General features: G+C 46.8%; 1 protein-coding gene across 4 annotated transcripts in view; it reads left to right on the forward strand.

The window, feature by feature from the left end:
- Window positions 1-8,262: 8,262 nt before the first annotated feature.
- Window positions 8,263-15,144, forward strand: part of RGS22 (regulator of G protein signaling 22) — a 142,503-nt gene continuing 135,621 nt past the window's right edge. For all 4 annotated transcript variants that reach the window (XR_015869380.1, XM_088442686.1, XM_088442688.1 and 1 more), the window contains exons 1-5: window positions 8,263-8,371; window positions 9,586-9,614; window positions 11,424-11,486; window positions 13,312-13,521; window positions 14,512-14,597. Coding sequence is in view for 3 of the 4 variants with exons in the window: in XM_088442686.1 (XP_088298812.1) it covers window positions 8,347-8,371; window positions 9,586-9,614; window positions 11,424-11,486; window positions 13,312-13,521; window positions 14,512-14,597 (413 nt within the window). In the remaining variant the exon portion in view is untranslated. The remainder of the gene's footprint in view (window positions 8,372-9,585; window positions 9,615-11,423; window positions 11,487-13,311; window positions 13,522-14,511; window positions 14,598-15,144) is intronic.

Genomic DNA, 15,144 nt, shown 5'->3' on the forward strand with positions numbered 1-15,144 from the left:
ATGATTAGTGTCATTAGTAGTGTTCCGCACCCAGCCAGTTTTGTAAATGTAGGAATGTGTCCTGTTTTTTTCCAGAGCAACATGCAGAAATCCTCTTGGGTCTTAACTCTATCCTAAATTTGCTGTCCAGTGAGACTTTTCCATGTACATGCGGGGTGAAATTACATCTAGCCATTCCCTTGGAGTTTGGCAACTTCAAAACTGCCCATCTTCATCTGGGACCAGTTGTCAGGCTGGCATCTGGCTGGAAACGCTCCTATAACTTCAGTCACAGCTTCTGTATTTGAGGACACCCAGCAGAAGGAGTGTTCACCTCTCCACCTGGCTGTGAACACCCAGGCCCATCTGCTTTCCATCTCAGTTGATCTGTTTGCTGTAAAAATGGTAGTCTCTTCTAACCCTAAGTCAGCCGGACTTCCCACCTCCTGCAAGACTGAACTATCTCCTCTAATGTCTCACTGAACTCCCATTCTAACTTTCAATACCCAACTGGTACTTTTTCAAACACCCATGGACAGATTAACAATGGGGAGGATGGGACTACAGCGCCAGTTCTCCACATAAAAATAGGCCCATCTTTATGACAGCATTATGACTACTTACACTCCGGGAACTGCTGTTACCTGCATATGGATGTAAGTAGCCCATTTACTGCTGCAGGGCTCCCCCGTACATACTGTATTGTGACCCACGCAGCTAACATTGTGCATGGTACTTGGATGTTGCAGTTGTCCTGCATATTTCATCTTAACGAAGTGTCACATCCAACATTTTGCCCTTCAAAATTAACATGTGGCCTCTAGTATATCTCAGTAGTGAACAACCCAGGGCCACTTAAGGTACAGTGACATCTGTCAGGAGACTTCCCCAAGTCAGAGAGTCTCACCCCCTAGGTTCAGGTCCTCCTCTCAGCTGCCTGGTGCTCTAGGTTATTGCAGTTTCCTATCATACTGCTCAGCAGTTGCAGCATTTTCTTTCCTGCAGTAGTCTGCATTGTGCAGGCTCCATGGACCGTCCTCTGTCTCCCACCTCAATGATGAGTCAATTGGTGCAGGACTTAAAGTGGTCTTAGGCCGGGTACACATCTAAACGTCGGCAATCTTTCTGATAGTCTGGACGAATTCCCTTTGCCCGGGACCATCCAAGATTGCCCATATACACTACGCGATTTAATGAACGATGGAAAGATTCCTCGTTTCTTCCGTCATTAAACTGAACAGACTTGCAAACCAGTGACCCACAGGAGCGCGCAAATGTGAGCACACACTAAACAATCTTCACGATTTGTCGTTCCAATATGACAAATCGTGAAAATAACGTTCTAGTGTGTACCTGGCCTTAGTGAGGGGTGGTAATCAAGCCCCTTTCCCCTCTCTTTAGGAGGCGCTACCCTGAAATGGTGCCTTAGCACGGCCAGAGGAGGAAATAGGGTTGATGGTGCCAGAGCAAATTAAATTTTACATTCTGGCTGTATAATTATAGTGATACTGAACACACACATTGAAAAGACAATAAGTGATGTGCAAGAGCAAGCTAAAATATGACTGGGATGAATACTGTGCCAGTGTACACACACATACTGTTGTATGAAGGAAAAGTTAAAGTGAATGGTCATTAGGGACTATGATAGAGTGAAATACACACTCCTGCCACCAGCTGAGACTACTGTACAATATTAGGTCACTTAAAAAAAAATAGTTCTATGCCATTATTTTATTTTTTTCCCCCAAACATGTTCTTTTATATATTTTGCAACCTCTATGTATCCCCTTGGCATGAGAGTTTTTTCTTACCTATATGGCGCTTTCTCTGCAACGGAACATCTGAGGAAATTGAGCCTCCCTGGGCAGACAGTGGGGTAAATCTAATAGCCTGCATGTCACAATCCTAGCCAGTATCAGACCCCTGTCAGGAGGATGTTCTGGTGTGCCGGGGACTCCCGGGATCCTTACTCATCTGCATACCTCCCAACATGACCCTCTCCAGGAGGAACACAATGCTCTGGTCTTCCCTGGTAAGAGGCGGGGCTGCAGTGCAGTTCAAAATTCAAATAGGGGAGCAACACCAACTGTCATTTCACACGCTGCCAAACACCATTGGTTGGGACTCACTGGCAGTTGGTGTGACTCCCCTATTCTAATTTTGGACTGTACTGCAGCCCCACCTCTGGAGCCTCTACCAATCATAAATTACCAGGGAAGTCCAGGACTAGAGCATTGTGTCCCTCCTGGAGAGGGTCATGTTAGGAGGTATGCATCTGTGGCCATGGCGGGTCCCGATGTTTAGACTCGCCGGCGGTCATTCGGCAGGTGTGGTGGCAGGACAGAGCGCTTCTCGCTGCCTTCCCAGTGAGAGCGTCCTACTTCTCTCTATGAGAACAGTTCCCCCAGTGTCCCACGTGGATTCTTTACCGCCGGCTCCACTTGTTGGGAGTTCCTTGGAGCCAGCGGCATCCCTATTTGCTGTCACCTGACTCAAGTACCCAATCCCTGGCTAGCCAGGGTTATTTGAAGAATTTCCCAGCAATGGGCCAGTGCAGTGTTGTCCTCAGCCTAGCTGTGAGAGACCATTTGAGCTCCTGCAGTATTCTGTTATTCCCATCTCGCTGCACTGCTGGCTCCAGTTACTAAGTACGGTTCCATTCCGGTGAATCCTTTCCCCGGTTCCATTCCGGTGAATCCTTTCCCCGGTTCCATTCCGTTGAATCCTGTCCGGTTCCATGCCGGTGAATCCTGTCCATTTCCATTCTGGTGAATCCTATCTGGGTTCCATTCCAGTTAATCCTGTCCGGTCCGGTCCAATCCCGGGCCTGATTCAGCAGGGAACGCAAAGGAGAGAACGCACGCACTTGGCCTATGTTTTTGCACTGCGCATGCGTATGCATCGCACTGCACGTGCGCGAACCAGCCAGTGCGATCGGGTTATGGTACACAGACTACACGCAGTGTGTACGCAGACCCTTCCGATATTGATTGACAGGAAGTGCCGTTTGTGGGTGGTGACGGGGGGTGGTCAGGCGAACGCAGGCGTTATAACGCCGTTATAGGGGCATGCATAATTAAGGCAGTGCGGCGGCATACGCAGCCATACCGTAAACTGTACACAGGAAGCGGCCAAAATCCTGCGGCAGGTCAGGTACACCACTATTGTGCGTATGGGTCCGATGGTTCTCGATGTTACTGATGGTTACGCTAACTTGCATGCTGATCAGGCTGTGAGTAAAGGGAGATGGGCGGCTTAATATGAGGCTGGGCGTCTGCTTCTTGTGCTGCGTATGCATGATTATCATATTCTCACAGCGGACCGGTATGTGCGTCTGCTAGTGTGCGTTCCTTGCTAAATCAGGCCCTTAGTTCATTCCTTCCTGAGTATTCCTCATTTGTGTCAGTCAGCTGACAGTCAAGGGAAACCCGAGCATGGGACCGAACCTACACATTGGGCGCAGCTAAGGCCAAATCCCCTTGCAGGGGGGTCACTGTTAAAAACCACCGGCATGTTAGAATCCGCACCCCTGACTTGGGTCCCAGCCAACTTCTCTGATACTGGGCAGGTTCCTCCAATTCAGAATACAGGGCCTGATTCAGACCCACTCGCAAGCACAATGCGCGTGTGGAAGCCACGGCGCGAGTGAGAAATTCACTCGCTCTGGGGCTCGCTACAAACGGGGCGGTTGTCGATGTTGATCGACAGCTGCCCCGTTTTGTAGGCGGGGAGGGGGGGGGTGGCCTGCCAAACGGAACGCCTGCCGTTTGAGGGCGGCCCTACTGACATCACTCGTGTTGTCAGTAGTGAGCTTCCTGCTCTATTAGAGCAGGAAGCTCACTGGGGCTTACAGGAACGCGACCCTACTACAAGGGTCTCGTTGCAAGCCCGATGGTCGCAACCATCACCTGGCCGCTCGCAAAAGTTGTGGGTGGTCACCCACAGCTTAGCGAGCGACCAGGAGGCCGGTTTAAAAAAAAAAAACGGCCACCCTGATTCAGAGCGAGCGCTCGCTTTTTGTGAGCGCCTCTGAATCAGGCCCACATTCCCTGAGTTGGAATTATATCAAATCATCCAGTTTCTCTGTTCGTGCTCCTGAACCCTCACCTACCAGAGTCTACTGCTCGGGTTCACAAACAAACCACACGAGTGTGACACTGCGGACTGCAGACATCTGTGGGTTTCGTGCGAGACTGCCCAATGTTTTAAAGTAGCAGTTATTTAAAAGGCAAAATCAATCTGGTTTTGCCTTTTAAATTACTTCTACTTTAAAACATCGGGCAGTCTCACGGAAATCATTGATGACTGCAGTCCACAGTCTATTATATTTACCCTGGTGCCTTGAGTTGGTATTCATTATGTGTAGGGGAGATTATGAGGTATGGAAGCCACCTGATTGCATAGGAATAATATGTCCTCTTCATACAACAGAGGTTCAACCAGATCATCTTGACGAGACACCATTCTCCTGCATCTCTACAGTGTCATCCCCATGTATCTAAATGTCATCCCCTTGTGACTCTATATCGCCATCCTCCCTGCATCTCTACAGCGCCATCCCCACTGCATTTCTCCAACACCATCCTCCTGCATGTCTTCAGCATAATCTTCCTGCATCCCTCCAATACCATTCTCCTACATCCCTCCAGCACCATACTTCTACATCTCTCCAGCACCATCCTCCTGCATCCCTCCAGCACCATCCACCTGCATCCTTCCATCACCATCCTCCTGCATCCCTCCAGAACCACTCTCCTGCATCTCTCCAGGACCATCCACCTGCCTTTCTCCAACTCCCCCTGCATCTCTCCAGCTCAGCCCCTGCATCTCTCCAGCTCCCCTTTGTGTCTCTCCAGCTCCCCCTTTGCATCTCTCCAGCTCAGCCCACCCGTGTCTCAACAGCACATCCCCCTGAGTCTTTACAGCTCCCCTTGCATCTCGCAAGCTTCAGCCCCCCTTCTGTCTCTACAGTTCACCCTGTGTCGGGTGTTGTACGTTAGGTCAACATTTATTATCTGGACGTGCATCAGGTCAACTTGAGAATGTTGACATGGTTGAAATGTGAACATGCAGTACAGCCGGTGTAATGGTTAGCATTACTGCCTCACAGCACTGAGGTCATGGGTTGAATTCCCAGTACGGCCCAAACTGTGTGGAGTTTGTATATTCTCCCTGTGCTTGCATGGGTTTCCTCCGGGTGCTCCGGTTTCCTCCCACATTCCAAAAATATACAAGTAGGTTAATTGGCTCCCAACAAAATTATCCCTAGTGTGTATGTGTGTGAGCATATGGTAGGGAACATAGATTGTAAGCTCCACTGGGGTAGGGACTGATGTGAATGCCCAAATATTCTCTGTAAAGCGCTGCGGAATATGTGTGCACTATATAAATAACTGGTAATAAATAAATAAATGTTGACAGTGACCATGTCAACATTCATCATGTCTACACGAATGACATGTTGACATGATAAAATGTCGACCTAACGTCCCTGATGGCTTGTCCTGGTGCCTGCAGTGCATCTTTGTCCGGGTCCCGGCGGTCATGTGTGCAGCACTTCCGGCGGAAACGTTTTAAGAGAGGAAACGTTCTAGTAAGTATTATTCCTCTATCACTTATCCTAAATCCCTAACCCTCCCCCCATTTCCTAGCCCTAACACCTCACCCCCTGGCAGCCTAACAACACTCCCTCCCCTCCCTCAGCCAGACATTTTGAGGTTGTCACTGTCGACCATGTAACCATACCCCCCCAGCATCTCTCCAGCGCATCCCCCTGCATCTCTCCAGCTCAGCCCCCTGTGTCACTTTTCATACCTCTAACAACTCAACCAGTCCAGCTCATGCCCTTGTTTCTGTCAAGTACCACAACCAATGTCTTCAGCCTTATCTTCTGCACAGTACTTAGTAGCCCATGCTCCTCTTTGCGGCAGCAGTGTGTCATCATGTACGCCACAAAAAGAAAAATCAGAGGAGACGTGACCTGAGAAGGGGGAGGAAGCCGCAGTCTGACAGACACAAGTGCCATCCGCATCATCTATATAAATGTTGTGGGTGGCAGGCCGGGCTCTCTGTGGAAGAGGAGTCCCTTGCCTAGCTTGAGCACTCACTCTGCAGCGCTGTGGCGGAGGCAGAACTAGTTCCACCTACCATTGCAGGTGATGTAATGCCCACTTTAACCACTGAAGAGTGAGTGCTCTTGATTTTTTTTTTTGGAGCTTCACTACTGACTACTAATCCTTGTACTTTATTACCTGACATTCTTCTGTCTGTGCCAACCCCTCTTCCCATTTGCACCTGGATTTCTCCCAGTTTGCGTCAGCCTTTCTCCCCGTTTGCACCAGCCCCTCTTCCCGTTTGCGCCAGCTTCTCTTCCCCTGTTTGCACCAGCCTCTATGCCCTTCTCCTGTCTGTGCCAGTGTCTGCTGCCCTAGGACTAAATAAGGTTGTGGATCCTGGTATATCTTGTAAAAATCCCAGTCTGGCCATGCTGTGATATAAATTGAGGCCATAGTGGATCCAAAAGGGAGATTATTGAGGTATATTTACTAAAGTGTGGGTTTTCAGAAGTGGAGATGTTGCCAACAGCAACCAATCAGATTCTACTTAACATTTATCTAGCACCTTCTAGAAGCTAATAGCTATAATCTGATTGGTTGCCATGGGCAACATCTCTACTTCTAAAAACCGGCACTTTAGTAAATCTACCCCTCTGAATGGTTGATACTTGTATGTACTGGGTCATACTAGTCAGACTGTTATTATTAGTTCTGATTCAGAGGTGGATGCAAAGACCGTCGGTGCTGCGTCTTCAGCAGCAGATCTAAGAAGCTATGCAAATGTCGCAGCCGCCGTCTTTTATTCTGAAACGCCCACCGCCGGCTTCTCAGATCCGCCGCTTGCATACAAAGACCCAGCATCGGACAAACATAGGTCACACCATTGCGTGTCTGAGCAACCCTATGGTTGCTCACAATGTCCATCACTACTAAGCCACTGGGACCAATGACACTCCATCGGAAGACGCAGTCGCTGTGATACGCCCCTTTGGTCGCCACTCCACCGTTACCTCGCTGTCTGTCAATCACCCTGCTTCCTAATCCATACTGCGACCAGAGCAGAGGTGCAGCGGTGCCAGTGTCCCCCACCCTCCCGCGGGACACTGCGGCCCACTGGTGGGGACAGCGGGATAGTGCCCATAAAACATGACTGTTCCTCTGATGGTTGTGACGTATGCATATTTGCTTATAGATTCCTAGGTAATTAGGATCAGTATTTTTGTTGCAAAGAATTGGTATAAAGATGAAGCATAACGATGCTTGCCACTCGTATCGGACCTCCGCCTTTTTAGCCAGTTTAATGAATGAGTCACACACAGAAGCTACATGGATAGCCAGTGTCAGTACCCAGTGTGCCCGTGCATTGTACTTTTGTCTCACTAGTAATATGAATAAAGCCCCGTACACACTGGACACTATTTTTGAACGATAACTACATCGTTGATCGATATATCGTTCAAATTGTCCAGTGTGTATGCACTAAACGATGAACGATGCACGCTCCCACGGGTTGTTAATGATATCCCCAGTCGTCTGTACATGCAGCTTAATCTGGGGATATCATTAACGATGCCATGCTGCCGAACGCAGCTTGGCCTCGCTCTAAAGCCGTCATTCGTTGTTGCTGGCATCGGCAAGTGCACTTACCGATGGCGGCACCCGCACCAGGCCAGCCACGTCCAACATCGCTCCATACACACATCCTCCAGTGTGTACGGGCCTTTAGACGCATATCTTAAGAAAAAGTCGCCATCCAGATGTTTGGTGCAGCTAAATGCAGAGTCTGTGGCATGGCAAACTGGTGCCATCTGGCGCAATGTGAGGATAGGTGTACGTGGACACATCTGTACAAAAATAGTGATCATTTTCACACCTACTAACATCTCTTCATGTAAGGGGGTGGGTTAGTTAGACAAATAAAGGCTGGTGGAACTCTTGATTTTCAAAGAGAGCATGAGACCTCGGCCTCTCGTGACTCTCGCAGCTGTTAGAGAGCTACAACTCCCAGCATCTCCGCCTGCGAGCTGTAGTCCCCAGCAGCAGCAGCTTACAGAGGGCCGGGCCACAGCCTGCACGCTGCCTATACCATGCTGTCAGGGAGCCTGTGGGTGTTGGAGGGAAGCTGAGTCTCACTATACAGCACAATGTCGGGCGGCTCCATAGCAACCTGCAGCCACACACACGCCCAGGGAGAGCAGGCAGCTCCGGCACAGCCACCCCACCATCCAGCCAGAGCTGCAGTCACCCCCAGGGTCCCCCCCGAGCCATGCTGCCCGACGACTGAGGTCCCCCACTTCCAATCATCACCATGGGGCAGAAGATGCTGACAACTGGTAGGAGGGGGGCTCAGTGCCCCGGCTGCAGTAAACTTCTAATGGTGTATGCAACTGCCAGTGTTACATCAATGTGATAGCTAGACAGTATATACCTCCATAAAGGAAAGATGCATGGCAAGTGAAACAATAGTGAGCAACCCTGAGCTCACTAATTATAAATGAATGCATGACATCCTTATTTTCCAGATTAATTACTATTTTTTACATGTTCTCACACTAGATAAAATATATAATCATTGCAGTACAAATGGAACAATAAATCACATTCAGTTTATTTACCCGCAGGGGATGCCCCTGGATTTTTGATGAGCAGTGGTAGCCACAAATAATTTCAAGGCTAAAAGAATAGCACATATTGCTATGTAGACCCTTCTGCATGATAGTGGTTCTCCTGCAATCTCTGCATGGGTGAACTCTCTGCATGGGTGTACTTAGTGACAGTTATTATCTAGTTCTTGTACTGTACCAGCCTGAGCCTGGCATCTAAAGTTGTTATGGTATATGTGTTAAGATCCCAACATTTTGGGGAGAGGTAGAAAACTTGTGCCGCTCTGCTGTGGAACTACAAGTCCAAGCCATGCTTTACCATGTAGATCCACAAAAGCCATTTTCATTAGGTAGTTGGATCATGTGCTGGTTGTATTATTGCAATAGACCCTAACCTCCCCCCCCAGTGCCTAACCCTAACCCCCCTCTAAATGCCTAAACCTAACCCCCCCCTTTCCCGCAGCTTAAACCTAAGTCTCCCGAAGGAGTGCCTAACACTAACCTCCCACCGGGGGTGCCTAACCCTAACCCCCCTTCCCCTAGCCTAAACCTAACCCTCCCGGGGGGGTGCCTAGCCCTAAGTCCCCCCAGGAGCCCTAAAACCTAACCGCGGCTGTCCGCGCCTGGCGCCCGGCTTACCTTAATTCGGTATAACTTTGCGTTATCCCCTATGCATTACAAGATGACATACCATATGAAAAATAATACAAAATCAAAACCACTTTCTTAACACATGTAAGAAAATACAATAAGGATAAGAGGGCAATAATTATACAGTCTATTCCCAAACTGCCATCATTTTCTTAACAAAAATATTTTTACATTTTACCATACAATTATGTGGATTGAACTTGTTTTTTTACCCTCATAAACTGATGACTTTGTGGATAATACAATTGAATAGTATGATATTATAATCTTGTGCACTGTTCTTCGTTTTCCAGAGCCGCCCAATATAACAGAAGATGTATTTGTAAGTATAACTAAACAGTTGAGCTAGACCAATGGTCAGGGAACAGGGGTAAATTACCCCACATGGGGTAAAAATGAAATTCCTGGGGGTAATGGACGGACATCCGGGCATGCATATGAATCATTCTATAATATAGAATGATTCATATGCATGCCCGGCTGTGCCGCGGGGAGGCTCTAAGCCAGACGCCCGCTGAGATGTTATTACTCCTTCCCTGCAGCGCCGCGTTAGCCGGAGGCTTTAGTTCTCTTCTGAACTCCAGCTTCCAGCTCTCTCCATGCGCACGTCATGACGTCTCTCCCATGGTTCCGAGGAGCAGCCGGGCGGACAGGATGGCGGCAGATGCAGGAGCGGCGATTGATATAAGTGTTTTTTTTTTTGTACAAGCGGCACTACAGGGGCATTATATGGGGGGACTGCTACAGGGGCATTATATGGGGGCACTACTACAGGGGCATAACTATGGGGGCACTGCTACAGGGGCATTATATGGCGGTACTACTATATGATTTCCTTCCTTTCAAATCAAGGGGGTAACGTCGGCATATCAAAATACATTTTGGGGTAAAAGGTAAAACAGTTCCCTGACCCCTGAGCTAGACCATCCCTCTCCATCTGGCCCTTCTTCCCAATGCTGCTCCCCTCCCCCTCCCCCCCCCCCCCGCTGCTCTGGACCCCCGACTCCACTCTGTCCCGCACCGCCTCCCCCCTCCCGCCACACCTGTCAGTCCCACTCCTGCTTCCATACTTACAATGTTCCAGGTGGCTTGCCGGGTACTCCTCTCCTTTGATGCTAGGTCTATCCCATCTATATATTACCTTGCTAAAGGTGGGCACTCCATACCTGCCAGTATTCAAATGAATGGTTGCCAGAGGAAAAATGTATGCATATGATAATTGAGAATGGCATGTCCTGAGACTGATATGCCTACTCTGAGCTAATGTCTCCCTCTGTGTGATAGAGAGAGGAGGGGGTCACGGCCTGTGTAGACTCTCTGTAATGTCAGTTTTGTGCTGTATTTTAAGCTACGGTATAAAGAGAGAGCATTGTATATTATATATTGATACTATGCAGAGGGCTGGACCCATTGAGAGCTACAATGGCAGGAGAAAAGGCAACACAGAGAAGGTAACCTGGGAGAACAGGGGGAATGGAACTGAAACAGCCATATGCCTATAGTTTGTATTGTCGAGGCCCAATAACATTGAAGCAGCTCTTTGTAAATTGCATCAATGACCTTTTATCTGCTGCGCACCGTAACCTTTACTGTTGTGTTTCTTATTTTGGAAGCATAGTTTTGGTTTCCAAGTTTGCAAGATTAATATCAATGCACACAACCATTTGTAAACTCACAGCGGACAATTTAAATAAATGTGGTGCAGGTGCGATGCAGAAGATGCGTCGTTGGGACGGCATATGAACGCCGGCAATGACACCCTACATTGCGCATTTTACATTGCTCTCCCATATGGGGGTGCAGGAAGATACACCATGTTAGGGTACTGTGTATATGCCCATTCCCTCACACCAGAACATGTAATTTTCCATCACATGTAAATGGATGGACCAAAACCAAAACTGGGTTTGATTTGCTGAGGTATGACCAAGCGGAAATAGAGATCACTGCTGAGTCTGCCGTGAGGAACCTGAACTCAGAGACAGGTCACAAAGTGTGTGGGGCATTATAGTATGAATGATCCTGTTTGCAAAGGTGCCTCTGAGCATTTGCTGTGTTCTGTAATCAGTCCTGACAACAAACACTGCAGCTAGGATTTCATCACCTTCTCTGTTCTATTTTATTTGCACAGGAGGATTTCCTAGTAACAGATGACTTGCTTGTAGACTACTTTAATGAATTTCTCAATCTACCAGTAAGTATGTATTTACTATGCATATAGAAATAGCACGTTACAGCCTATGGTGATGTTGTAATAACAGACCCTATTCACTGAGTCATTAAAATGGGAATCTAAGATTTGGAAATTAAGAAAACTTTTTTCAGCACCTTTAATGAAGAACGTGAAGGTGTTATAACAGTTATAGTACTGTATCTCCTCCTAGCGAGTCTACTGCTGTGTAGAATTGCACAGGTCCCCGCTTGCCTTCCATTATAAACACTTAACAGAAGCTGGAGCCCTGCAGTGGCTGGAGCTACATTCAGATGTCATTAACGAGAACTTTGTAAGCGGCACCTGATTAGATTGCTGTGGTACGTGTCCAATGAGTCACAACCTATACTGTGCACCCTGCTGTCAGCTGATTACATGTTGCTTGGTGATGTCACTCTCCTGAAGTCACTGTAGGGCTCAGAAAATGGCGCTCCTGCATCTGTGCAAGTGGTGTTTGTCAGGTAAGAGCATTCCACAAGAGGGAGTAACACAGGACTTGTAACTGAGTGGATCTCCGTTGTGCCTCGTTAACGTCATCAGTTCCTAGTGAATGGACTTTCTGCCTTCTTGTGAATATTGGGCGGCCACCACTGGACCTTGTCTGCAAAACCTCTTGGATGTGCGCTGTAAATCGCCTTGATACTTTAAGGTGCACATGTGCTGTATGCTTCATTGACACCTCCACAAACTTGAAGTGCACATAGGTTTGTGGTGTAAGCATCACATTTGTCGTCCCACCTCCTACTATATTAGACCCACCTCATATTAGATACAAGTTCATTATATTCTTCTAAAATACTGTTTGGTTTACCCTTACAATGGTTTCATTGAACATGACATTGAATGGCATCAAGCACGCATCTCAAATGTAGAACGCTGTGTGCTCACTTCACATCCTTTTTTTAAATGGACATTTTGTAGTTATCTGCCTCACAGCACTGAGGTCATGGGTTCGATTCCCACTACGGCCCTAACTGTGTGGAGTTTGTATATTCTCCCTGTGCTTGCGTGGGTTTCCTCTGGGTACTCCGGTTTCCCCCCACACTCCAAAAATATACTGGTAGGTTAAATGGCTCCCCACTTAATTGACCATAGTGTGTATGTGTGTGAGCATGTGGTAGGGAATATAGATTGTAAGCTCCACTGGGGCAGGGACTGATGTGAATGGGCAAATATTCTTTGTAAAGCGCTGCGGAATATGTGTGCACAATATAAATAACTGGTAATAAATAAATAAATCTGGATACGCAAAATGAAATCTCATTGTTGCACAGCTCTGCAAAACTAGTTGAATCCTTCTATCATTTGTTCCAAAGTTCTACCCTTCCACAATCGCTGCCACCTGCACAGATTGCAGCATCACCAAGTAGGATTTTGTTCTGCACCTCGGCTATTTTGATCACTGTTTATAGTGCTATTTATTAAGTAGATTTTTTGGGCAAATTCAATTATCCGCGGTGGATACTGTGCGGGTAAAGCTCCGGGTTTAACGCCCAGAGTGATTCAATTATTAATCAGTTTCTTCGCATGGGAAACCCGTGGGTAGCGCACGTTAAACCATAGATTCTGCGTTAACTGCTGGAATCTATGGGTTTCCCTGCGCGTTAAGTAGCACTTGATTGAATAGCGCAGTGCTGACAATTAGCCGCAGCTCATTGAATCAGCCCCTTTAAGTTTAACACTTCCTGCCAGTAAAGTGCTTAACAAAAAAATATGATTTCATATATAAGGAAATACAGTGGAAATTACAGTTAGTGCAACAGGTATAAATATAAAAAAAAATGTTAATGTTTTTTTTTTTCTGCAGACGTTCCCTGAAGCAATTAAATTCAATAAAGTATATGGGATTTTTGAAGTGGTCAGTGCTTTCCCAGACCAGCTAGAACAGAAGATTAAAAAAGTTTTACGTGAGCATCAGCCTTCAGACCCCATCTACAGCGCAACCAGAAGGGTCACCAGACCGGCAGCCAAAAAATCCTGCGACAACTTAAAGATTGACAACAATTATAGTATTGTGGTAAGCTGTGCTTCTATGGTGACTTTTCCCATTATTACATATAATGCTCACTTTTTTTTAAATCTAGCTTTACAGTAAGATAAGTGGTTTTAACTTTTTATATATGATATCGACAGTCATCATTCCGACATGTGCTATGTTGACATTCAAGTCATAATGTCAACAATGACTTTTTAAGGTAAGCGTAACCCTAACGGTAACCATAACCCCTAAACCTATCTGTTACCCCCAACCTTAAACCTAAGCCTAACCCTAATGGTCATGCCAACATTTTTGCTATGTGCACATTTTGCCAATGTCGACATGTCTTCCAGGTGTTGACATTTTGACCATCATAAATGTCGACATTTCTATGTCGACAGTACCTCGACAGTACCTCTCTCTTTATCAGTTTTATAAGCACCAAAAACCCAACTACATTGCTACATTCAAAAAAGGAGATTTGGCCACTCTTAATGAATTGACTTTTAACTTTACACAGAAGATTAATCCCGTTATGGCCTGATGCCGCTAATAGTGCGCAACCACTGGAAAACTGTACCGAAGAGTTAGAGCTTGCAAATCCCAGGAACCATACTCCTCACACAGCTGCCATTCTCTGACTGCATATATATATGTAATGTGTGTGTGTATATTTGTTATATGGTTCAAGTGAATTGGTAATATATAATGCATGTTATATTTTAATAAACACTTAATATATTTTATATTATTTTGCTCTTTAGGTGGTTACTAGTAACCCCATATCACATCCCTTCCATGGTTACTGCAGGCAGTGCGGCATTTTATATATCTGCTATGAGATCTCTGTATTCTAGATCTGCAGCACTTTGTAATCCATTGGTTTACATTGTAATAGTAATAATAACAGGAAATCATTAGTATATAATCTCTGACATGGCACATGGGTGGTTCAAAATCCTTTCTAAAAATGCATCTTAAAAATGCTAAATATAACAAGCATGGTGTCACTGATTTTTTGTTCTTCAGTGTTTGAATCGGGAGCAAGGAGCTCAGTGGATTAAGAAGGAAAGACTTCCTGCCTTTCTGCAGAGTGATTGCTATTTTGAATACAGGTAAATACATTTGTGTATTAGTGTTTTCCTCTTATTTCCAGAAATGACTTCATTTAAGATGTTTATTGTAATAAACACCTAAAATATACATTTCTACTTCAGGGTCCATAGGGGGTCCACAGGGTTGACCTTGGGGTATAGCTGGATCTGGATCCACGGGCACCACGCAGTTAAAGCTTTACTGCTCCCAGGATGCACTTGGGTCCGTCCTCCTCTATACCCCACCCCCGGCCACAGGCACCTCAGTTTTAGTTGGTGCCCGGCCGGAGTCGGGTCAACCTGTCGCAGTGGGGCTGCAGGAGCAGCCCCTAAGCTTTATTTTAAAAGATACATTTTTTATTTTTTTCTACTTTTTTTACACTTTTAGAGCGGCAGCATCAGACTGTCCTTTAGGATGTCCACGCTGCCGCTCCTTCTCCCCGCTGGCGCCGCGACGCCAGTACAGCTCTGGGGATCGCGGCGGGACCCCAGAGCCTGTACTAGCCGGGCTCTGGGGACTCCCTTGACTGCTGCCGGACGCGACGGGGATCAGGTAAGCTGCAGGTCG

Source organism: Taudactylus pleione, unplaced genomic scaffold (genome assembly GCF_031769625.1).
Source record: "Taudactylus pleione unplaced genomic scaffold, aTauple2 ptg000314l, whole genome shotgun sequence".
NCBI classification, from domain to species: Eukaryota; Metazoa; Chordata; class Amphibia; order Anura; family Myobatrachidae; genus Taudactylus; species Taudactylus pleione.